The 27589-nt window shown below is 32.5% G+C and overlaps 1 protein-coding gene across 1 annotated transcript in view; it reads left to right on the top strand.

Moving 5' to 3' along the window:
* The window catches only part of FBXL4 (F-box and leucine rich repeat protein 4), a 115670-nt gene that overhangs the window by 40005 nt on the left and 48076 nt on the right, over positions 1-27589 (top strand). Inside the window, exons 2-5 of the mRNA XM_001377513.4 lie at positions 282-410; positions 1149-1733; positions 14442-14787; positions 18121-18365. Of these exons, the coding sequence (XP_001377550.1) occupies positions 1222-1733; positions 14442-14787; positions 18121-18365 (1103 nt within the window). The 5' untranslated portion in view covers positions 282-410; positions 1149-1221. The remainder of the gene's footprint in view (positions 1-281; positions 411-1148; positions 1734-14441; positions 14788-18120; positions 18366-27589) is intronic.

The raw sequence follows: 27589 nt of genomic DNA, 5'->3' as shown, positions 1-27589 counted from the left end.
TGTGAAAATCAGGTAGTTTAATTTTATTAAGCATGTAGGCATCTTTAAATATCTTTTAACTATACACAACCATTTAATATATGTTATATATATTAATAGAAAGGTGAACATTTAGTGAAGTTTATATAATCTATGACTGAAACTATAGTTGACAGTTATGAAATAAGAACATATAAGCTTCATTTACAAACCCATAATAATTCTTAGATGATTGATTTTATGAGTTGGAAATAAAAAATATCTATTTTATTATTAACAAATCCCAAACTTTTGATTTACAGATAAAGATTATAATTTCATCTCATATTGTGAAATTTGCATAGAACCTAGAATATTCCTCTATTCTGGACCTATGGATGAATGCCAACTTCTGGGTTTCCTTTGGATATCCTGTGTTTTGCACATGTGGGGTAAGAGATTTCCTAAACAAACTGGAAATTTAGGATAAAGTGCTTTAATAAATAATGCTAAGAATTATAAGTTAATCCTTTCTGTTGATCTGTAATTTTTTAAAGTGTATTTTAATTTATTTTTGTGATCTGTAATTTGTAAGGTAGTTAATTTATTATATATATATATATATTTATATATATATATAAACTATCCATTTAAAAAAACTCTGTTCCTTTAATGTGAAATATGTGCCACACATGTTTGGAACAGTGTAATAGTGAGTGATAGAGACTATTAAAATTTAAAATTGTCTCAGAAATCAAAGACAACTTTTTAGATAAAATTTGTTTTAGATCAAACATTTATGTAACATACTATATTATACATTTTAACTGAGTAGTAAATCTAAGGACTTAATGTTTTTTGAAATATGCTTATAGACATACATATAAAGAAGAAAAGATTTATTACTAGCATATTTCTATTTACATATATTATCTATGTATTTTCAAGATATTGTTTTTATACAGACTTGAATAACATAAATTAAATTAAAACTGTATTTCTCACTAGTAGATTGATAAAATATATTTCTGCTTTCAAATATCAGATTTTAAGTCTGTGTGTATCATTCAACAATTTGGAGTTTTTCTGACAAATCAGATTGAAGAAAAGCCCATTTATTTAATTTTTGAATGTTTTTCTGACCTGACCATTTAAATCATGCTGTTTCACTTAGCACTTCTTTTTTTCAGGAGATCCATCAAAGAGTTAACACACCTTAACTGAGGACACCTGACCTTTAGAAGCATCATAATTCATATCTAGATGCCACCAGTGTTTCCCATGTTAACAGTTCTGACTATGTTTTATTATATATGCCTTCGGCGCCGAGCCAGGACAGCTACAAGAGGAGAAATGATGAACAGCCGTAGAACTATTGAATCAAATAGCCGAACTTTACCTATTAATTCAGAAGTAGTCCAGTATGCCAAAGAAGTATTGGATTTTAGTTCCCATTATGGCAGTGAAAATAGTATGTCATACACCATGTGGAATTTGGCAGGCATACCAAATGTTTACCCAAGTTCTGGAGACTTTACTCAGGCTGCTGTATTTCGGACTTATGGAACATGGTGGAATCAGTGTCCTAGTGCTCCCTTGCCATTCAGGAGAACTCCACAAAACTTTCAGAGCCAGGACTATGTAGAACTTGCTTTTGAAGAACCAGTATATCCTACAGCTGTTCATGTTCTGGAAACTTATCATCCTGGGGCAGTCATTAGAATTCTGGCTTGTTCTGCAAATCCTTATTCCCCAAATCCACCAGCTGAAGTAAGGTAAAACTTCATTTAGCAATATAAATAAAATGGCCAAGACCAAGTTGGTTGTACTTTTACTTTCAGATTAAAAAAATTTTATGGAAATAACCATGCTGAGATTAAATGAATTTGTCTTATGTTTTCTTTAGTTTTGGGGCAATATTATGGGAGAGTGACCACTCATGTACATTAGTAACCTGAAGATTTAATGAGTTTTTCATATTAAGCTTTTACTGATGCTGTCTCCCTTCTGGTTTAAAACATAAAGTCGTCTTTCCAAACCAAGAATCTGTTAGCAAAATGCCTATGACAAATCATTGTGTTGGTACATCAGATTTTAAGTGTGTATTGAATTCCTGAAATGACCATATCTACCAATTGGAACACAAATTTTTCAAGGCATTTATTTAACCATTTAATGTTCATTGGGATTGGTGCCTCTGACAATAATAATGAAATTCAATGGTGTTGCTGTGGAAAGGAAGGTGATATCAATTTTCAGTACATTATATTTCATTCATTCAGCAAACATCAACTGACACTGTCTAAGGCTTTGCCTTGGTAATGGACAAGAAGGTAAAAAGTATTCTTATTCATAGGATAATAAGTTGATAGCTGGAATAAACCTTGGAAGCCATTAAGTCCCACCTACCTCTTTTAAAATGAGGAAACTGACAAGTTAAACCCAGAGAGGTTAAGTAACTCTCCTGGGATGACACAACTAGCAAGTGTCTGAATGGGAATTGAACTCTAGTTTTCTTGAGTTCAAATCCAATGCCATATCTGGTATATAATGCTGCCTTTCAGGCTAAAATTAACTTTAAACCAAAGGTTGTTAACCAGAGTTTTATGAATCCCCAAGGGGTCTTACAGATATTTAGCTTTTCCTTCAATTATTGAATTAAAAATATTCTTGGGAGGGGTCTTAACTGCTAATGGGATCCATAATAAGGAAGCTTTAAGAACCCTTGCTTTAGATAATTTTAAGCTATATATACCTAAAGTTGCTTTCATTTTCTCATACTATTCTTGGATATATCTAGTATATTTTTATTTATAAACCAAACCATTTTTTTTCTGGTCCCAAATGTTCTTAGTTGTGTTTTTATATAATTTCTCACATGCAAATCTTTTGGTAATATGCCATAACCTTTTTATACCCCAAAACATATCTTTCTCTTGTCCTTTGGGTCATTGACAATTTTGATTCTTCTGTCATTCATTTTTATGTCACCAATCAGTCAATCAATAAACATTTATTAAGTATCTACTATGTTCTAGGCACTGTGCAGAAGAATACTGGTATTCAAAAGGTGGACTTCTGAAGCATCAAGTAGCATAGAATCATCACAAGTATTGTAATTTTCTAAATATGACATAACCTACTCAATTTGAAATGTCAGTTCATAGTTTATCTTCAGTAGTGTTGCAAGGTATGCATACCCATTGAACTAGCCCAGTACATAGGATTGATTCTGAAAATTAAAGTCTAGGCAATATTCATTTTTCATCCTTGTATTTCTAGAGAGGTCTAAACTGATGATTTTAAAACAATTAAAGAGTTTTCATTGAGTCTTTGCAATGTTCTGAGATTCAATGAAATTAGCACCATTTCAGATAACATTTTCATATTGTAGAAAATTGTTTTTCTCTTTGGACTTGGAACAAGACATCTTCTGTAACACTGTTGAATACCTCAGGTAATAAGAATAGCTTGACCACCAGGCCCAGCATCCCTGGATGCCAGGGTAAGGAATCACAAATTTTTTTCTCTTCTATAAGCCAATTTATAAAAATATGAGCCATTCCCCACTTGATAAATGGTTAAATATGAACAGAGACTTGTTGGTTGAAGAAATCAAATATATATATCCATATGAAAAAATTCTAAATAACTCTTGATTAGAAAATACAAATCAAAAGAAACAAACTCTTAGATAGAGTTTGAAGAAATCAAACTCTTAGATATCTCATTCCTTTCAGATTGGTTAAAATGATAAAAGAGCAAAATGACAAATGTTGGAGGGATATGGAAAAACAGAGATACTAATATGCTATTAGTGGAACTGTGAACTGATCGAACCATTTTGGAGAATAATCTGGAATTATGCCCAAAGAGTTCTAAAACTATATACCTTTTGACCCAGCAATACAACTGGTAGATTTATTTCCTAAAATGATCAGGAAAAAAGGAAAAGAACCTATATGTTCTAAAATATTTATAGCAGTTCTTTGTAACAAAGAACTAGAAATAGAAGGGATGCCCATCAAGTGAAATAGATAAACAAGTTGTGGCATATGATTGTACTGTAAGAAATGATGAACAGGTTAATTAAAAAATATTAGGGACCTAAATGAAATTATGAGTGTGAAATGAGCCAAAAGAACATTATATAATACAACAGAAATGGTTTAAAGATTTACTTGCATAAGTCCACTAGAGAAAGAACTGATAAACAGAAATAAGCAACACATAGTTTTATATAAAGCCCTATCTTTTTGTCAAATGATGCCTTCTTTGATGAGGGAGAGAAAGAAGTAAGGGAGTTAGTTGGATATTTTAATGTAACCAATAAACAAATTAAAAAAAAAGACTGGAAAACTAGGAAGGGGAAAAAGATATGAACAGAGGGCTGTTTAAAGAAATCAAAGCTATATACATATATATAATTACCTATGTCTTGCTTGAAAACTTGAAGAATTTGAGTATGAAATGTGTAATAGTATCTTTCCAGTAATCACTTTATCTCCAAAAGTTGATAGCTGCATAACTGATTTTGAGTATAAATCATCCTCTTAGGTTTCTAGCTGAGAGTTGCACAGTATTTGATTATGATTCAAGTTAATATTAATTTATTTACTAATTTATTCTCAGAATTTGCCTACCAATTCTTTAACTTTATTCTACAACTCATTAAAATTCTTTTAAGTAAAAACATCAGTGATCAGTATGCATATTCCAAAGTCATAATAAAGTTATTCCAAAGGTCTTGCCCAATTGTTTAATTGCAGGATATAACATTATGCTAATCTCTGCAGCTCTATACAAATAGTACATATGGTGGAGCAGGATAGACAAAGCAGTCAATGGTAGGAACTATTTTTGGTGAACCAAAACCTTAACAGATTACATTTCTACCCTTACTTTCACATTTAGTGTAGTAGTAAAATTAGTTGGAGAGCTGATGAAAGTGATGATGCCAAATGTGCACAAAATCTGAGTGTAGTATCATAGGTTTCCATTTTGAGTACATATCTGTAGCTGTACAAACCCTTATTAATCCATTGGAACTTCAAATGTCCGAATCTGTAACATGAAATAACATTGTGTTTGATAAAAGGCATAATAGGGTCAATTGCAAAACAAACCCAGAACTTTTCTTTAAGTGGAAACTTAAATCAATTTATATTAGTCTCATAGTTGGTGCTAAGTCTCTTCTCTAACCATTGTCTTGTATTTGTAAGACATTGTGCTAGGCACTGTAACAGATAATAAGACAAATGGTATTGTTGGATCATTTTTTGGAACTCTGTTCTGTTGTGGTTTTCTTATTACCCATCTAACTTCTTTTAGTCTCCATTGCAAAATTAACATTCACATCCCTCTACCTTTCCTTTCTCTCTTCATTCTGTCTTATGGTTCTCTTGTCAACTTACATGATTTCAGGTAATACTTCTTTGCAAGGTTAATTGACTCCCAAATCATCTCTCATCTCTCTCCTGAACTCTAGTGCTCCATATTTAACAGTCTACTTGGCAACTGTACTTGGATATCCATAGATATTTCAAATTCAGCATGTCTAAAACTGAACTTATTATCTTTCCTTCTAAATTTACCTTCCTTTAAACTCCCTTAGTTATGTTTCTATTGATAGTACTCCCATTCTTCATCACCCAAATTTGCAACTTAGCATCATTATTGATTCTTCATCCTCATTCACTCCCCAAACCCATACTCTACCTTTCAATATATCTTGAATCTGTTTTGTTCCTTTTATCCATAACACATTTCCTCTAGTTCAGATTTCAGTAAATACTTATTTAAACTGTTTGAGTAGTCCCCTAATTTCTCTCTCTGAATTCAGCCCCCTTCCTCTCCAGTTCAACTACCATATAGTTGCCAAGTTGATATTTGTAAAGCTCAAGCCTGACGATTTTACTCACAGTCAGCTTAAGAAAATGAAACTTGGCATTAGAATATTTTGAGTTGTGTCATATTTTGTCACTAAGGAAACTATTTCCTGAGAATAAATATTAGCTATGTAAATTGTTATAGCATATATAGTATCATTTAAATGACAACTCAATGCAAAAACTTATATGGAAGGGACTTAAGAATTGATGATCTTCCAAAATTCAAGTTCTGTTTAGATCCTTTAAAATGAATCCATTATTTTTCTACAGATGAACTTCTCAAAGAAAATTGAAACCATTTTCCTTTCCAATTACAACCTATTTCATTACTATTAGAAGTTGAATTTTAAACAATATATTCATTTTAATGCAGATGCCACAAAATCAATTTATATTATTCTCACGGTTGGTACTAAATTAATTTCATATAGCCATAGGCCTATAAAGTAATTTTCCTGTGTTTTTCATTTTCCTTCTTATGTCATCTTGATACTCTGAAAAGTAATGTAAACAAACTAATATTATATGTGCTAGTGGTAAGGTTATTTTTGTTTGTTTTAAGTCTTACATTTTCTAGAGATATCTGTTAAGATTCATATAGTACTGTACTTTAATCAGTGTGTCATATTTACAACTTGTGATTTGCTCACATCTAAATATATTCATGCCATATAGAAGTCAAATGCAAAAATTATGTAAATGTAACATTAAGCCTAATGTATTTCAACACAGTATCAGAAAATGTTAGGAAAGCCTTTACAAAGTAGCTTTAACCTACCCATCTTGGATGTTCTTTATATATAGATATAATTAAAAACAATGTTCTAAATAGTAACTCTTAGATTTCTATTTCTGACATTAACATTTACATTAATTTAGTTTCCTATTATGAAAAGAAAACTAAGTATTTTGCCTTGTTACAAACTCACGTGGGCTAACCTTATTTTATGTATATTTTACTCACCAGAGACTTCCATTTACATTTAATAACTTTGGGTAGAATCATTTGCACATGTGGTAATTCATTTTGTTGTTGTTCAATTGGGTCCAACTCTTCATGACCCCATTTTAGGTTTTCTTGGCAATGATACTGGAATGATTTGCCATTTTCTTCTACGGTTCATTTTACAGATGAGGAACTGAGGTAAACAGGGTTAAGTTACTTGCCCAAGGTCACAAAACGGTGTCTGAGGCCAGATTTAAACTCAAGAGGATGGGTCTTCCTGATTCCAGGTCTGGCACTCTGTCCCCTGAGCCACCCAGATGCCCCAGTATTCATTTTAGAAAACTATTGTTAAAAGCCTGCTGTATAAAATGAACTTTCCTAGGTTCAAGGGGAGATACAAAGATAAATAATGCTACTAATATAACAGGAGTATGGATATATATGTACATATACAAATTCAGATGAGCTCATTCTGTTTCATTATGGCATAAGAAAGGCATACGAACTTATAAATTCACAGAAAAAAACTAACTAGAGGAATATGAGTCATGGCAATCATCATGGAAGGCACAGAATTTGTACTAGGCCTTGAAAAACAGGTGTGATATCAAAAAGTAGAATAGGGAATGATATGAACAAAGGTATATTGATGATAAATACTTTTATTTGGCTAGAACATAAAATAGGTAAGATATAGTATTAGATTTGCAATTATGGTGTCATCTCAGCCTCCTTACTTTCATTCTCCCCCTATATCCAATAAGTTCCCAGATCTTGTCACTTTTGTCTCCACTTTTCCACTACCCTTGTTCAGTCTCTCTTCAACTTGCACCTGCTCTGTTGCAATAGTCTCCTATTTTATCTGCCTGACTCCAGGTTCTTCCTACTTCAATCCACCTTCTACATGGCCACCAAAGTGAGATGATTAAATCACTTTAGGAATAAAATGCAAGTCAGTCCTTGTTACTGTCTCCTCATCCTCTACTCAATTCTAGTGGCTTCTTATTACCTTTAACATTGAATAGTAGCTTTTTTGTTTTTGTATTTAAAGCTCTTTGAAATCTGATCCCTGCTCTTCTACTCTCTCTGCTTTTTATAGTACTTGCATAATTGCTATCCCCCATGTACAGCATTCCATTTTCTATCTCTGAATATCCCTTCTTTAGTACTGTCTCCCATGTATGGCATGCTCTCCTTCCTGGCTTCTTTCTACTAGAATCTTTGTTTTCCTTTAGGGCTCTTTTCAAATACCTTTTCTGTTCCCTTCCCCAGTTGCTAGTACCTGCCCTTTCAGAGTTGCCTCATATTTGATTTATATATGTCTTAGGTATACCATCTACATATGTAGTTACATATGTATGTGCTTTCCTGCCAGAATGCAAACTCTTTTAAGGTAGTGAGACTTCCACTTTTGCACCTATATTTTCGAAGCTGAGAATAGTGCCTGGCCCATTATAGGTGCTTACCAAGTAATTGTTGCATGATTGACAGTGACTAAATTGAAAGATGGCTATAAAGGCCATAGAGAATGCGAGGTTAGAATTTAGACTTTAATAGGAAATGGGAAGCTATTAAAGATTTTTGAACAATAAGGTACTATATGTGGCCATTATGAAGATTAATCAAAAAAGCAATATACATATGGATGTATATATGTACATGTATATGTACATATATGTATTAAATGAGTTGACAAGGGGATACTGCAGGTGAAGAGACTAGATAAGAGGCTGACCAAAAAATAAATAAATAAAACCACAACACAATAGATGAAAGGAAATCATGGTCCAAACTAGGTTAATTAGAGTGGGAATGATAAGGAGAAAGAATGAATGTGAAGAGATTTTGTGGAATCTATTACAATATTTGACGACTATATGTGGCCTGCTCTTTCTTATGTACACATTCACTGTCACATTCACTGTCCATCACCACGCTTGAAATATGTTCTTTTCTCATCTTTCTCTCTTAGAATTCAGAGCTTATTTTAAGGCTTATCTCAAGTGCTACTTCTTTCATGAGATCTTTTCTGATTTCTCAGTTTTTAGTGCCCATTTAGAAATCACTTCGTATATATTTTGAATTTATTTATATGTATACCTGTATTTATACAGTGGAAATGTTGAGGAAAGGCACTTTCTCTCACTAGCTTGCTCTGTCTCTCTGTCTCCCTCTTCCTAACTACCTATCTTTTCTTCCCAGTATCTGACTGCTTAATAAATGCAGATTGTGTGGGGACAAGAGGAAAGAGTCAAGAATGACACTAGATGATTGGGAGATGGTTGTACCTTTGATAAAAATAGGAAGTTTTGAAGAGATGTGGGTTACAGGGTAAGGTCATAATGAGATTTAGACATATTAGATTTAAGATGTCAATTGCATATGCTGGTGGAAGTGTTGAGTAGATAATTAGAAACCTGACTCAGTTGATCAGTTGATTTAGATTCATGAGTCTTCTCATTAGAGGTGATTTTTACTAAAATCTGTGCCCATTGGATTTAAATTGTGAAAAAAGTGGGAGCTGTTATTAGTCTATGAATCTTAGGAAGTAGCACAGCCAGATCTAATTTCAAAGGATCCTGAATTATTCTTGTTTCTGGGTCTGTTAAGCTACTATCTAAAAGTCTTCTTGCTTTGAAAACTAGGAATAATTACTATCAGAAGCATTTGTGAAATATCAGAAACACAGTATAAGACTGATCATGTGATTCACTCCATTGGTATAAAGAACCTTCAGGTGAGTAAACTACCTATACCCAATCATTTCTGCATCATCTTTACAATTTATAGTCTTTGAGATTTGCCTGGGCACTGAGAGTTTAAGTGACTTTTCATGGGTCACATGGCATTGAAAGTATAATTGAATAAAAATGGATTTTGTTTTTGTTATCTCTGTCCACTCCATGACACTGAAATAATCCAATTACAAGCTTTCTACTTAAGTAAGCAGACAAAATAAGCCATTTTTTAAAGTAAGAAAAAGCATGATGTACTTTTCAATGATGGAGATGAGAGTTATAATTTAGAATTAGCTTGTTTTCTGGGTTAGGAATTGTTGCTGTTGAGCTGGGCTAGTTTCAGTCCAGTGCCTAGTGTCATGTTTTGCATATTGTAGAAACTTAGTAAATGATTGTTGGATTGAATATGTGGGGAATTTGCTTATGGCTATAAGAATGTTGCCTTGAGGGGGGACAGCTGGTAGCTCAGTAGACTGGGAGCCAGGCCTAGAGAAGGGAGGTCCTAGGTTCAAATCTGGCCTCAGACACTTCCTAGCTGTGTGGCCCTGAGCAAGTCACCCCATTGCCTAGCCCTTATTGCTCTTCTGCCTTGGAACCAATACACAGTAGTGATTCTATGATGGAAATAAGGGTTTAAAAAAAGAATGTTGGCTTTAGAACCATTATCTTACTTTTATTTTGTTTATCCTACATACCTCTTTCCCTGGTTCACTTGGAATCCTTTAGAAAAGAGTAGTGTGGAGTCTAGTTTCAATTTGGATCTCTCATATCTTCCAATTCAAATTGTCTCTGTAAGAACAATTTGTTCAAATAGCTAAAAGAATTTTATTGATACAGAAATATACTAACCATTTGCAAGCTGTGATAAGAAAAAAAATCTGACACACAGTGTAGAAGTGATTGAAAAGCCATAACAAATTGTGACCAGTTCTTTAGGACCAACTTTCATCATTATTTCATATGAATAGATCAATCAACAAACCTTTATTAAGCACAGTGGAATTGCTTTAAGGGTCCCTTTCTCTGAAATAGTAAAGTTCGAAGAGAGAGTATAACCAGAAAAGCTCTCTAAGATCAGTATCATGTATTTTAAAGATCAGTTTATGATAGTTGCGGTTTTGATCACTTTTGGTGACTCAAAGAAGCAAACAACTAATTTGAGCTAATATCCATGGCAACGAGGAATTGTTAACTTTTTAAAAAACTGTCTCTCATTTCAAATCGGCCATGCAGTAATTTCTTTAACAAATTCTGCCTTGAAAAAAGCAAACAAACAAGTTTTGTCTTCATTTCAGGCCACCATTTGTCTTTAATATGTGAAACTTTAAAGATTTGCCAGTTTTCTATTTCATCACACTAGGAAATAAATATTAGTCAACATTTTTATATGTCATCACTAGATAAACTAGTGAAGCCCCGCTTAGGGCAGTTAGAAAGAGAGCTTAAAATTGGTTTTAAAGTTCCTTTTTGACCTCTTCCTTGCATGGTTAACTGCTTTAGGAATACTCTCTCAGAATGCAACAGAAATCATCTTACCTTCATCTGGAGCCAGAACTCCTTATAAAAGTATAGATAATAAATGAACAAAGTTTATAGGGAACAGAAAACTCATGAGGGGAGTGAGTTGCCCAGGTAGCAATGAAGCAGAGGAAAGCCTGGAGAAATGATAATTTCACTATATTCCACAGCCCAGTAAGAAGACATATTCAAGCAAATAGCAAAGTCTAGGTAGACATATGGATCAGTCCACTAGACAAAGCTCCACCTGCTCATGATTATATTAATTTTTAAGTAACAGTACTCTTCCATGCCATCTATTCCCTTCCGATATGTCTCCACTCTGGGCCTCTCTCTTCTCTGAGTAGGCTTAATTATTGTGTTTGAAATCAATTTCTAGAACGACAGATGTACCTCTATTGAAATATAAGTACAAAATATATAGATTAGAATATTTTTTATTGCTTCCTTTTGGATCCAAGTTGTATAACAGGATCGAAGGTGTTATCTTGAGATCTAATCATTCTGCAAATATTTATCATTTACAATGTATTTTGTTATGTATATATAATTGGTTCACATGAATTAAAGAATAAGAGTAGTAAAGACTTGGGTTCTATCCTCAAGAAGCTTATAGTCTAACATGAAAAAATAATTGAGAAATTAAATACTTTGAAGCTGCAGGATAAAGACTCATATATTGAATACAAGAGAGATAATAAGTACAGTGGGAACAATGATATTTTATCACTTAATAATTTTCTTTTTTAAAAAATATTTTTCCATGTTTATATCATTCATTTTCTTTCCCTCTCCATTTACCTCCCCCCCTTCCCAGAGCCAATAAGCCCTTCCATTGGGTTATACAAATGTTATCACTTATACCTATTTCCATATTATTCATTTTTGCAATAAAGCAATCTTTTAAAACCAACACCCCAAATCATACACCTGTATAAACAAATGATAGATATTTTTCTTCTGTGTTTCTACTCCCACAGTTCTTTTTCTTGATGTGAATAGCATTCTTTCTTATAAGTCCCTTGGGATTGTCTTGTATTAGCAAAGTCCATTACATTTGATTGTTCCACAATATTTTACTTTCTGTGTACAATGATCTCTTGGTTTTCCTCATTTCCCTCTGCATTAGCTCCTGGAGGTTCTTCCAATTCATATAGAAATCCTCCAGTTCATCGTTCCTTACAGCACAGTAGTATTCCATCACCATCATATACCACAATTTGTTCAGCCATTCCCCCATTGAGAGATTTTCTCTCATTTTCTAATTTTTTTTGCTACCACAAAGAGCATTGCTATGAACATTTTTGTACAAACATTTTTTCCCTATTATCTCTTTAGGGTACAAACCTAGTAGTCATATTACTGGATCAAAGGGTATGCATTCTTTTAAAGTCCTTTGGACATAAGTCCAAATTACCTCCCTGGGTGGTTGGATCAATTCACAGCTCTACCAACAAGCACTTCATAATTTACAATATACTTACCTCACAGTGACTGTAAATATTATTATCTTTATCTATATCAGATGAAGAATTGAGACTGAAGGAAATTTTTACTCACCCGAGCACATAGCTAGACAGTAGCTGAGCCAGTATGACTCATCTGTTTTGACTTCATTTAGGGTTCTCTTCCCTGTACCAGAGGTTTTACTTCTCTTTCAGTGTTACATCCAACCACTTCATCCACTGAATTGAAATGACCATTGGTCCCATTCTTAACCTCTGGAAATGAGTTTCCAGCTATCCTGGTGTTGGTATGGAAATTCCTTTTCCCCTTTATTTCACTTAATGCAAAGTTGAAATTTTTAAAGGAATTTTTGCTAGGAAGCCAATAGATACTACAAACAATTTTACTAAGTGCAGAATTTTTATCATCTCTCCTTACCTGTCCCCTGAAATCCTCATGTTCCTTCAAGTCTCAGTTCAAATGCCACCTCCTATATGAAGTCATCCCTGATCCTTCCAATCTAAGTGTTCTCTCTCCATCTCCTACCCCAACCAATTGCTTTGTATTTACTTAATATATTGTTTGCATTGACTTATCTGAATATATGTTCTTGCCCCACTTTAGAATATAAGTTCCTTAAGAAAAAGAACTATTTCCTTTTTACCTTTATATTCTCCCTGTCTAGCAGCAGGTCTTGTTCCTAATAGATACTTAAGTATTCTAATTGAATTTAATTTCTTGGAAGAAAACTTTATCTTTCAGTGAATAAAATCTTCTTTATCCCTCTAGACTAGTGTCTGAGCCTACTCTCTCTAGAAAACTATGCCGATATTGGCTCTATAATCTTTGAAGTCCATCTATCAAAGCAGTTTATTCCATTATTTAGTGAAAGACTTACATCTTTTCTGGATTCAAAACTGGTAACCTTTTGGACTTCCTACTAAATTCCTCATTCAAATTTAAGGGATGTACCTTACTCTTAGCTCATTTGCAAAGCAGTGATTGCTTGAGTTAAAAAATTTATCATGCCTTTGCTGACTCATTAATTTTCTCTTAAACTTCATTTGATTCTGTCCCACTAAATCTTTCCCAACTACCTCACTTTCCTGTTGAACACATGCATCAAACTCCACCTGAGGAACTTTTTCTCAAGGCTTCAAGAGAAAAATATTTCACATAATAGAAATCATCCCTTCATAATAAGGAATCAAATAAAAAAACATGTTAAATGGTGGACTGGGAAGTTTAGATAATCTTGTAGATAATGAGTAAATCTAGAGTTCAAATTAGAATGAGGTGATAAAATTTGGGAATGTTAAGAAAAATGGATTGACAGAAGAGAAACATGAGACTAATCAGTTCTTTAGCTTCTTAAAGTAATTGAAACACGATGTTGTGAGGTGATGATAGAACTTAGAAGGAAATAAAAAAGAGAACTCAACATAAAAAACATTTCAGTGAAACAAATGGCAGGATTATTTGTCAGTGGGTGGCAGGGTTGGGGAGAAAGGAAGAATAAAAATCAGACAGAACACTAAGATTTTGAATCTTGGTAGTTCTGACAGAAATGGGAATAAGAAGAAAGATGGAGTTGCTGTAGGGGGAGTAATATAATGAATACAGTTTCTGTAATAGAGTCAATACTCAGCAGAACTTTATTTGTGAAGAAACTTCCTACTTTGACTACTTTTCATTCCCTTCCTTTCATTCTTCTACCTCTAAAACTGAGGAAGTTGGAATCTGTGAAATAAAGCATTTTATACAATTGTGGCAAAATGTCCCAATTTATTGTATCATAGCTCTATTTGTTTATAACTTGTAAAGCACTAATATAACTTAGAAGTTCTGAAACCTTATTTTATACTCTGAGTGCTTAATTTCATAGTTAATCTTGATCCATTATTATTATCACTTTATTATAGGTAAAGTTTCTTTTTTTGGCAGATGGGAAATTCTTTGGTCAGAGAGACCCACAAAGGTGAATACTTCCCAGGCTCGCCAGTTTAAACCTTGTATCAAACAGATAAATTTTCCTTCAAATCTTATTCGGCTGGAAGTAAATAGCACTCTTCTGGACTATTACACTGAATTAGATGCAGTTGTGCTACATGGTGTGAAGGACAGACCTGTACTTTCACTTAAGACTTCCCTCATTGGCATGAATGATCTGGATGAAGAGGATTATGAAGAGAAAGATGTCTGTGGAATGGAGGTTCTTTGCAAACAGTTCAACAATGCTACCCTCAGGGAATGGACAAACAATGGTTATTTTGATAAACTACCTTATGAGGTAAGCCAAAAAATGTCTTTCAAATAAGATAGAGCATATTTCACTAATAAAAGTATAAAATGCCTAGATGTATAAATTAATACATAAGTTTATTTCAGAAATACTAGTCTCACTTAAGAGATCATGCTTTACTCTTATATTCATTTATTATGCTAAAATAGTTCTCTGTGATTCATTGAAACATTTCAAAAGACTTTTATTTTAGCCATTTTATTTGAAGTATTTGAAATTTTAAGTCCATTAAATTTTTTATTGATTCAGATTAATATTCTTAATCAATAAGCATTTGTCATTATTCATAAATTTTATTCTTAATGTATTACCAATTAGACTGAATCTGTGAAGCTTTATTATAGCTAAAGTAAATGGCCCAGTTATCATGGAGTTGGTGATATTAGGAAAACTAGATAAAAGAGAATGGACAAGACAGAGGCCAGGATTTATTTTTTTAAGTCTGTTTAACTACATTTTCTTCATTCTTCCTAGATGTACTCCTCATCTTTAAAGGAGTACTGCTTTGTTTGTTTTCCCAACTAGAGTTCTTTAACCCTTAGGGTAACGGAAGTAAGGAAGAGTGAATGAATAAAGTGTGTGAGCCAGAGGAGAGGAAGAAAAAGTAGAGACACCAAGATAATATTGATATTAGGAAGAAATAAGTACTAAGTTGTATCATCAAGGACTCTAAGAAACACTATGCATTAGACTTAATATAATTACATCCATAGATATAGTTTGGGAATTGACTTGGAGAAGAATGGATTATACAGTAAGATAAACAGACTATTTTTTTTTGTTCTTAGCCACACCCTCTCTAAAATTTAGAGATTTAAAAATTATACAAACAAGTTTAATATAATATGTTGAATTTATATTCCATGGCAACTTTGTGTGTATTATTGATTTAGCTTCTGATATATTAAGCACTGTGTTTTATTAGGTGAACTTAACATTTGTCCAAATTGAGTATTTAAAATAGATTTAAGGGTCATGCTTTTAAAAGTCATTTCATTGTGAATATTTTTACTAAGTGTAGATTCATTCTTTAAAGCAAACAATCCTTTTTCTAATTTGTATTTTGCATAATTATAGACTTTCAAAGACCACTACTTTTGTTCAAAGAAAGATAATCCTGTATTATGGTAGAATTGCTGATGTAAAATAGTAACACTTTTCTTCATTTTTCCTTATTGTTTCTCCCTAATACTTTTTTTAGCTTGATATCTTAGGATGCATGATTTTGTTAACATACTTCATCAAGAATACTGATTATAAATCTTTTTTCCACTGAAAGGTATTTTGAGTTGATTTGATAAGACTTTTATTTTTTAAAAAAAGCTTTCCAAATACCACAATTTATCTAAGAAAGGCTTCTGATGTACACTTTCAAACTTAGGTAAGTTAATACTGAATTTAATGAATACAGTATTGTTCTTGCCATATTCCACTATTTTTAGGATTGAAATAGAAGACTGTGGTGTGAATGTTAGGAGGTTTCTCAACTTAAAGCAACCTCCAGCCCCACAGAATGAGGTTAGTTTTTCATTTGTAGGCAATTCATCCTATTTCAGTGGTAGAAAAAGTTACATATAAAATAGTCACTAAACATGTATATAGCATCTTAAAAATTTTAAAGAGATTTAGATATAGTACTTCTTTTCAAGTCATAATTAACCTGTGAGATAAGTACTGTGGTTATAATAACCTCTATTTTACAGGTAAGGAAATTGAGGCTCTGGGCAGTTATATGATTGCCCATAATTATTTATCTTGTAAATGTCACAGCCAAGATTCCAAGTCATGTCTCTTTTGACTTTTTGGTCATTATTCTTTCCACCTTACTTTGTTGCCTTGTTATGCTAAAATATTACAAAGCATAATACTTCCCCATAAGGGAAAAAAGAAAACTAGAGGGGAAATTGTATCGGATAAATTCTTTTTTTAAATTAGATTAATTTTATTTGGAGATCCCTTCTAAACACATAATATCATATATTCATTATATTATTAAATTGTTATTTATGCTAGGATCTCCATACATAAAGAAGAGGATTCTGACAGATACCAAAGTCTATGTCACTAATGATTAAAGGATATTTATCATCATAGGTTTGAAACCTGTTAGCTATTGTTTAATCATAGATAAACGTTTTTTACTTATATCTTAATATCATAATCTTATTGACATTTCATTATATCATTTCTATCTTTTATTTCAGCTTAGTGTTATTTTTTCAGTAAATATGGAATTTTGTTCTATATCAGGAACTGAGTAAATGAAAAAGTATGTATTTGGAAATGCCAAATTTTCTTGGGGATTAATTTTAACTGTTTACTTCTATAATAATATAGTTTATTTAATGTTCAAACTGCAAATGCCTCTAACTCAATCCTTTAAAAATTCAAAAGTATTTCCAGTTGAAATGAGATATAAAAGTAGTTTAACTAGCATAACTAACAACAGGGTAATTGCTAAATTTGTTCCTAATAGTTTGATGATGTCTTTTGTAAAACTAATTTTAAAATGTTACCAGTTTATGCACTTAGAAGCTTATGTATTTTAGTTTTGGTCATTGTAACATTTTAAAGATAATTCAATATTTCCTACTTTCTTTGCATATTGCAAATCATTCTTTTTTCAAAAGCAATATAATTCTGACCCAAAATGAACAGTTTGGGGAATCTGGTATAGTAATGGTGTTTGGCCCATTTTTTTAAATGTCAAAAAAATAAAGACTTTTAGAACGGGGAATCTGTTTTCTTTTACACTTAAAACAATTGCATACTATTTTTTCTACTATTAAGAAAAATCAATCATAAAAATATTTTACCCCCTTCCAGATTAATCTTTATTTAAAAACATAATATTTTTTCCTTTGTGTTTTCTGGAAGTTCAGCCATATTCAGCTGTTTTACTGCAAACTGACCAGTGCTTAACATCCAAATATGCTTGACTTTCAAACAATTAAACAAGATAAATAGATAATAAGTTATGGAAAGGAGTAGAATCATCATTCAAAACTGTATTCTAAATTGTTGTACCACTTACAAAACATGCTAGTTTTTTATTGTTCACATTGAATTTTAGTAGAAATCTTGTTTTAGACACCAAACCTAAATGAAAACAGTAGTCAGAAAGAGCTGGAAATACTTTTGAGTTTTGAAAACCTCTGATGCCATGTTATTGTGTTTTGATACATATGGTAGCTTTCTTTTTGATAATGATTCCTTTCAATGTTTAGCATATTAAAAGTACTATTTTGATTAGAAGTTTACAATGACTTCAGTAGTATTTCTAGTTTATATCTTGATATCTTTTTGTTTTCTTTTATGTAGCTCATCCAGTTGATTTTGAGTCATCTTACACTGCCTGACCTATGTAGATTAGCACAAACTTGTAAGCTACTATACCAACATTGCTGTGATCCTCTACAATACACTCATCTCAATTTGCAGCCTTATTGGGCAAAGCTGAATGACACTTCTCTGGAATACCTACAGTCTCGCTGTACACTAGTTCAATGGCTGAATTTATCTTGGACTGGAAATAGGGGCTTCATCTCTGTTTCAGGATTTGGCAGGTTAGTGTCCAAACATGGGGAAGTTCACTAGAAGACTGTGTATAGTTCTTATGATGAAGGTTAAAATGACTCTGCAGTACATATTTATGAAAAGAAAATATAGAAATGCAGTTTGTACAGTAGTGGATTGGTTTCTCTTAAAAGTAATATCTTGTAGTAACCTCTTCTGGTTGAGCAGCTTAAAAACACCTTAAACTATAATATTATTCTATGAAACTATATTTTTTATGAAAAATAATTTTGAGCAGAGAGTCTTTTTTCATTTTTATACCCAATGAGAGTATTTTTTTTAAATTAAAAGCCTTTTCTAATTCTTATAGTTTCAGGTTATATGAATAACACATTACAAAAAGTAGTTCAAAATCAAATCTACCTCTCTAATGTGATTTGTCACAAATGGAAAACAATTTATTATAGAACATTTTTAATTAAATCTTAATTACATGTGCAATGCATCACCCAAATTTAGAAGCTCATTTGAACTAATTATGTTGAAAAATGCAATTGCACGCTAAATAGGCGACCACACTTGCAGACCTGCCCAGGTGTTTTTGCTTCCTTCTATTTAGACACTTGGTTTCCTTCTTATTAAATGTCACCTGTTAAACACTGAAAGATTACACAATTACATATTTATTTAGGGCTATCATAACCATTTTATCTTATGTTGTAAATTTGTGGGGGGGTTGGTTTGCTGTTGATGATAATTTCCATTATGTTTCAGAAAATAATTTTCTTACTTATTTTTATTAAATTGCCTAAATGGTAATTGTGAAAATAAAAATATTATTTTAAAAAACAAAATAATTAGTTGATCACCAATGAAAGAAACTCTCAGGAAATTTCATGAAATTTGTTTAATGAAAAATATTTTGTACTCTTATTTTGAATAACTAAAAATGAACTAGAGGTATTTCTTGATATTCATTACTCTAATTTCTTGAAAAGCCCTTTGTAAAGCAAAATTTCATCAAATTTCATGAACTTATTATAAAACCAAGTTATAAGATCTTGTATAATTTTTAATGTCAAGATAGAGAATCTGATACAGTAATAATGCTTAAACTGATATTTAAAAAATCTAAAGTGTTAACATTAGTGAACAGTATTTCAAAAATAAAAAAATAAGACAAAAGCAATTTAGGCTACATTTTTGGTATTATAGTAATATAGGGTAGGCTTTTCTTTCTGTTGGGCTTTAAGATATATGTACATGGAGGGGCAGCTAGGTGGCCCTGTGGATAGAGAACCAGAACTAGATTCAAGAATACTCATCTTCCTGAGTTCAAAACTGATCTCAGATACTTCCTAGCAGTGTGACCCTGGGCAAGTCACTTAACCCCCATTGCCTGGCCCTTACTGCTCTTCTGTCTTAGAAGCAATATCTAATATTGGTTTTAAGACAGAAGGTAAGGGTTAAAAAAAAGCATACATGGAGCCAAAAGTATGGAAATTCATATGATTCTGTAAATCAGATCTTAAATATTTTACAACTATAAGAATAAGTTCAATATGAATTCCATTTCTGCTTTATAAATTTTATAAGTTTATAATAATAGTAACAATAATTAGCAGTTATATAGATCATTAAGGTTTATCAATAACTTTACATATATTATCTCATTTGATCTACGCAACCCTGGAAGGTGAGCACTGTTATTATCCCTATTTTACAGATGAGGAAACTGAGGCACAGAGATATTAAATGACTCTTACAGAGTCACCCAGCTAGTGAATCTCTGAGGCTGAATTTAAATTTGGATCCTCCTAACTCCAAGTTCAGTGCTTTATCCATTACACAACCTGGATGCCTATATGAACAATACCTACAAAAATAGTATTTTTAATTTCTAAAGGATATATGCATTTTTTATTTATAACATTTGGAGCCATTCATTTACTTGGCCTATTTCTCCTCTTCATCTTGAACTTCTGTCTTCAAGTAAGACCAAAGTGTGAGTTATTAAGACAACCCAAGAATGAAAGAATATAAGTATAAATGGAGGCCACTGACAGTAACAAACACGTGCTGTTAAGCTTCTTGAGGGCAGGGACTTTATATCACTCATAGCAGTCAACAAATGCCTTCCATACAGAAGGAAGTTAATCAGTCATTTAACCACAAAGCATGTACTTAGCACCACTAAGCCAAGCAAGCTATGTATTGAGGATGAAGAAAGAAAAAAATTAAGTAATTCCCAGCATGTAACACAGATCCTGGAGCATAGAAGGTACTTAATAAATGCCTTTCAATTTCATTCTAAATATAAGGTAGTTAAAGGAAAGGAATTAGGGAGAGAGGATATTCACAATAATGAGGGTAGGGATGGAATTGGGAAGAATTTTGTGTAGAACATGATGCTTACTGTGTGTCTTGAAGGAAGGGATAATTTTTTTTTTCAGTTTAGAAGTAAGGAAGAAGAAGTGCATTCCAGGCAAAGGGAATGGATGGCCAGTGCAAATACACAGAATCCAGAGTTGGAGAGTTGTATGAGAAGTAGCAAGAAGGCCAATTTGTTGACACTAATGCAGGAAGGAGAATGATATATAATGATTCTGGAAAGATGAATTGAGTTTATATTGTAAGAGAGTTTAAAAGCCAAACAGAGAAGTTTATGTTTTATTCTAGAGGTGATAGATATCCCCTGGAGTTAATTGAGTAAAAAAAAACAAAGCAAAACTTTAGGAGCTATGTGGAGGATTGACTACAGTTGGAAGAAAAAGAGAGAGTTCAATTTAGAGGTTATTGCAATACTGTAAACAAAAGGTGATGAGGGTCTGATCTAGGATTGTAGCTGTATGAGTAGAGAGAAGAAAAAAGAGATGGTGTAGTAGAAAGAAGATTTGACAACTGATTGAAAATGTGTGGTGAGAATGAGAAGTCATGGGTAACAGTAAAGTCACAAACTTGGAAGACTTGTCAGAAATAAGGAACTTTGGAAGAGGGGTGGAGTTTCAAGGAAGTTCTATTTCACATGTTGAGTTTTACCTATCTCCAGAAAATCCAATTTAAAATATCCAGTAGGCAGTTACTAATGAACAACTCAAACTTGTGGATTAAATCCTTGGAGCTGATGAGCTTACCAAGAGAAAAAAAAAAGACACAATATAGATCATTGGAGAATACCCACAGTTAAGGGGCTTGATATGGTTAATTAGCAAGTAAAGGATACTGAAAAGGCAGAGCTTACACAGGGAGAGGAATAAAGACAGAATAATATTATAGAAATATAGAGAGGATTTTTCAAAGATCACAAAGTCATAGCTATCTCTAATCAGTGGCATGTTTGTACTTATCAACCACATCATGGCAACCTGAGACCTCTTCCCCATCAAGAACTTAGTTCTCATCTCTTTACTTGAACCTTCCAGAAAGAAAACAATCAAGGAAAAAAAAAAGGATAAACCTAGGCTTAGTACTCCAATTCTGTTTCCATAGTCAATTACAGAGACTTTTCTTCACCATTTTGTTACTATACCAGAAAGTTACAGAATGTATATGTATACCTTAAAGTCCATGTAGATATTGTGTTAACTCAACACTCTCCACATGCTCATAAGGGCTGGGTTCATTATCCATTCCTCCATTATACTTATTTAAATTTTCTTATTTATATGACTAATTCTAGTACATAAGACATAAGAAATGAGAAGAAAAAGGTAATTCCAAGTTTTAAATGATTGCTTTATGGATAGAATTCTTCTTGGTAAGATTAAAGTTTCATTTTTTTAAACTAGAAATTTTCATCTCCATCGTCAGTTCTAACTCAGTTGCTTGGATTTATTTAAGGAATATCAAAAATACAAAAATGAGCAAAAAAGTACTTACTTTATATTTAACTATAGTATTTTAGTTAGTAAGCCATTTGATCTTTAAAAAAATTTATACTTTTAAAAAACCTTCGCATCATTCTCTAGAATAGAATAGAGTCCTTTCTTGTAACGAAGAAGTACAAAGCAAACTGGCACACTCACCAAAGACTTTCAATCTTAATATCATCCTTTTAACCATATATTAAGTGAATTTTTTTAAAGGAGGAAGGAGAATAGTTGGAAATACACACTCTGTTTTTTCAAGGGGGGCATTAAAAGTTTTTCTGACTGATTGCTGTTGGCCCCTTAACTATGACTACTGAATTGATAGTCATTATGATTTGTAGGCAGCATTCCCAGAATAAACAATAAATATTCATAACTTGATTATTAATGAATAATCTATGAATAAGTATGGTCTATTTATGCTCATTACTGTGAACAAGATTTATTTATAATAATTTTAAGAAAAAAGTGGATTTTTTTCCAAAGTAGAGATAAGTGTTAAATGATCCATGTTTCTAGAGAGTTTTTGGAAAAAGATTGAGGTAGCTCCTTGTTGCTGAAAATTCTTAGTTATATAGATACAATACTGTATCTTTATAAGTTGAAACTATTTAGGATAATTTTTCATATGAATTCTGAGGATTTTGTATCCTGAAGTATTCAGTAAGTAGATTTAGGTGAAGGTAGTAGTACTTTTAATTTATTTCTATTTGAGTATATATGTTGAAACGTAACCATCCATAGCTCCATGATAGGCCCTTTTCTATTTTGACTGAATTCAACTAAATTTAATTAATTTGATGGAAACCAATCACTGATACCTTCCATTAGTTGGCAAGCATTTATTAAGTATTTAATATGAACCAGGCACTGTGATAAGTGCTAAAAGTATAAAAAAATGACAAAAACTGTCCTAATACTTGAATTCACACTCAATTGGAGATAACACCATGCAAATAGGTATACATATATAATATATAAAGTCTGGAAATTAATCTAAAAAGAAAGATGCTAGCAGTGGGGAGGCCAGGTGTGGATGGCAAGGAGGAAAGTCTTTCTGTGAAAGATAGGATTTGAGTTGAGTCTTGAAGTCAAAAAAAGTGGGATGCAGAGATAAGGCAGGAGAGCATTCTATTTCTTCTCCTGCATTATGTCTTTTTCATTTGTTTTATTGATTTTCAATATATCCTCAATCTTTACTTATATACTTGCTTTTGCTCCAATATCTAAAATTATTATTTTATATGAATATTCCAGTAGCCCTAGCACATATCACTGTCCTCAGAAAACTGCATTGTTTCTCTATTGCCTCAAAGACAAAATAAAATCCTTCATTGTATGTCCCCCAGCAAAATAGAGGCATCAATCCACTTTTCCCCTCCATGTTCCAACCAAACTGATCTGTTTGCTGTATCTCATGTATAACATTCTGTTCACATGCTTTTGTAGTAGCTTGTCTCTCATGCCTGTAATGAACTTCCTCCTTGACTCTCTCATTTGGAACTTCTAGCTTTCTTTAAAGTTCACCTTGAACTATTGATGCCTTCCCCTTCCCTGAATTTAATCTTAATATAATAGGACATTTTGTATCTGTTTATTCGCATATGTATTATGTTTTCCCCAGTGTCATACATATGCCTCTGAGTGCTGAGACTCATTTTTGTTACCAGGGCCTAGGACAGTGCATGGTCCATAGAAGACACTTTATAAATGCTTGTTGATTAATAGATGATATAAATAGCTTATTATAGATGAACATTTTTACTGTTTTGATTCATTTATCTGTTTTGTATATCCATGTTGGAATGGCTCTCTCCTGGAAGAAATAGTTCCTTCAGATTCTCTTTCTACTGTATCATACCTGTCACAGGGCACACCCAGGAATTCAAAAATTAGTACCATTTTAAGTATTCATTTTTAATAACTTCAAACTGCATTAAAACTTTAAGGACACCTTATATGTAGATAAGTATTTGATGACTACTTTTTAATAATCTTTATGCATAATTTCTTTTATTTGGTATAAGCATTGTACCAAAGAAAATAACAGGCAATTTTAGAATAACAATGACTTTAAACTTTTTCAAGAATCAGTGAGATATGAATAATGTAAACACACAGTTAGGACTCAGGAGGCCTAAGGCTTGCACCTGATGCTACTACTACTACCTTCTTATGAAGGAGGCCTGCTCTGAGTATTAGTGCTTAATGCTGGGATGAGTAAAATTATATTAAATTGTTCATTCATGTGATGCTAATTATTTTAGGGGACAAAATATCATTTAGCAAATGACTTCTTTCCCTCTACTATATGGTACTTCAGAAAAATTAATTCACCTTATAAGGATAAACAAGTTATTTCTACATTAGAGACTTGTTTACTTGATATCATGAGGTAGTTGGGGATTCCTGTTATTTGAAAGCAGTTCTATTCAAAATATCATCATCATCATCATTAATAATTATGTTGTGAGAATCCACTGAATGTATTACATACTCCTGGTTTGCAATAAGCATGAATGAGAGACAGAAAGTGAAAAATCTATAAGCTTACATTCAAGAAGCATCTCAAGGTGACAAACTATAACAAATTAACTAGTTTAAATTTGTAAGATAGGAGAATATATGGTATCATGATTTAATTAATCTGTCTGTAGCAAAAGTGTTCAATGGAGAAATCAGGATAAAAAGGAAAGGAAGAAAGGCAAAAATCATCATCTTAATTATAATATCCATCTCTTGTATTTCCTTAAATGACCATGAAGGTCCATTATCATTTTTTGGATTTCTGATGCTTAAGTTGATGTTAGTTTATACATTCTTTTAAAAATATTATTGCAGAAGAAAACAGTGCCAAGGAATTCTCGACAAAGAAATATAAAACAAAGTACCATGAAGTTCTTGAAGGTTAGGATCATTGGAGTCTTAATTCTAAAAGAGTTGATTTACTTTATAGGATATCATTTACTATTTGCATCCCTAAGCAAAAAGCTTAGAAAAATGGAATGTTATATTATGTACTGTGGGTAGAATATAAAGGGAAGATTAAGAAAATTGCTTTTTTTCTCACTCTACAACAATGTGTTAAAAGTATGAACTTTTTATAACCTTCTTCTAACTTGCAGATGTGTAAATAACCTAGAAATTATCACTGTTCCACAGTGTTCATAGTTGGAAAAGTAGAGAAAATATTATAGGTTTTCAAAGGATTTTAACTCTAAAGCACAAAGAAGTCATATGGACCAACTCCCTCTTTCTGTGAATGAGAGCATGAGAGAGGTTTAGTGACTTGCCCAATTTCATACAAATAATAAGTATTAAAGATGGGATTCCAATGGTCCTCTCACTCTTCAGCCATGACATTGAATTGGTCTGAATATTCAGAGGCCATAGCAGCAGCATCAACCTGATTTTAAAAAGGCCTTGTTATTAAACACAAGTATTTTTCATTAGACAGTTGAATCTGCTCCGGGTAACCATCTGAGAAGAAAAAAAGTATAGGATTGGTTGGCTGTCTGACATAGATAGGAAACAAATAGTAAGTAGAAGAAACTAGGAAAGAGTAAAAGCTCAGTTAAGGAGGCAGAGGCATTCATAGTCATGATATTTGGCTGACAAAATTCCAGTTATGATAATTGAAAAAACAAATTGCCCAAGAGAAAAATTGGTCAAATGGGATGGTCCAATGCTTTAAATAATTTTTTTCTTGTTTCTTCACTTTCATTTCTATCCTTACCCCTAATCAGAAGCCATCCCTGATGGAAAAACAATAAAAAAGAAAGAGGAAGAAGCAGTTTGATCATATTAACACATCAGCTAAGTTAGACTTTATGAATGTTTCACACCCATATTCTCCCACCTTTGTAAAGAAAGGAGGAAGGTGTATGATTACCTTACTTCTTTATGAACTAAACTTGGTCATTATAATTATAGTACTCAGTTTTGATTTTTGTTTTTGTCCACTTTACAGCATTTTAATAATTTTCATAGTTTTTTTTCTGGTTCTGCTTTTTCATCTGCATAAATTCATATAAATCTTCCCAGGCTTCTCTGAATGTTTTCATATTCATCATTTTATTGCATTTTAATAATTCATCATGTTCATATGTCACAATTTGTTTAGCCATTCCCCTGTCTATGACCTCTGCTTCATCTCTAGTTCCTTGCTACTACAAGAAGTCCTGCTATAAATATTAGTATAGATAGGACTTTCTTTTCCATCTTTCATTTCTTTGGAGATTGTACCTAGATTAAAAGATATTCAGGTAATTTTCAGACCCTTATAATTATGTACTTTCTGTTTTCTGTATTCCTCATAGAATCAGAACTTCTAAGTTATAGGCTCTCCCCTCTAGGAAATGTCTGCCACTGCCCCAAGGGATTCCCTTTTTTCAATGTGTCTCCCAGAACAATGTCAGTTCCCCTGTATGATATAAAGAACACATTCTCCCACCAAGTCCTTGATTATGTAGCTCACCTGATCTATACCCTCTGGCTCTTTACCTTCTTTTCTCTATTTGCCTCAAAATCCCATTCTTCCAGATATCGGTTGCCCTTATAAATTCCAACTCTACCCCTCCCAATGTGAAATGAGTGACCTTTTCAAGCACCAGATCCCCAAGACCACAGCCAACAAAAGGTCCCAATTTCTATTCAAAGAAAGCCTTTCTTTACCAATCAGTGTTGATCAGAGGAACCTCCTCCCACTACCAAAGCAAAGCCTCCTTTCTTTCCCATACCCACTTTCCCTCTTCTTCCTTACCCACCTTTTTATAAGTTCTTCTCTTCCTGAGATCATAAGTCATATTCCCCTTATTACTAGCCCTCAATTTGACCCAAGTACATCATACATTCCCATCTACATCCTGCTTTCTTTTATTCACTTTCATATTTTGTAATGTATTTCCTCAAAGAATATGGATTCATTTGTAGGTAGGTTGTCAACAGGTTTTCTCCACAATGCCTTAGACTCATACCTTCACTGTTACTGTCATCTGATTTCTGCCTTTACAAACTCATGTTTCCTTGTATATATCTAGAAGGAAGTCTCTTACTGGTCTCTCTGCTCTAGCTGTTCTTGACTATTGCATGCATTTCTGTTGTTTGGGGAGTTTGAGAAGCAAATTACCTCTTCAAGTCTGGTTTCCTAAGAACATTTCAAATACTTCTCTATTATTAAACATCCATCTTTTTCATTTATAGTTAAGGTCAGATTTGCCAGGTAGGTCATGAGGGTACTCTTTGGGATACACTATTCCATTCCCTCTAGCGGAATGTAGAATCTTGTGTTATTCAAAATTCTTTCCTTTGAATTTGAAGGTCTTTCTCCTGGTCATTTGCAGAATGTGTTTTTTGAATTGAATTGTTAAATTTCACCACTATGCTTCTTAGAGTTTGCATTCTTG

The sequence above is a fragment of the Monodelphis domestica genome, chromosome 2, assembly GCF_027887165.1.
Source record: "Monodelphis domestica isolate mMonDom1 chromosome 2, mMonDom1.pri, whole genome shotgun sequence".
Lineage (NCBI taxonomy): Eukaryota > Metazoa > Chordata > Mammalia > Didelphimorphia > Didelphidae > Monodelphis > Monodelphis domestica.
Note: the sequence above shows the minus strand (reverse complement) of the source record. Positions and strands in the feature narration are given on the sequence as shown.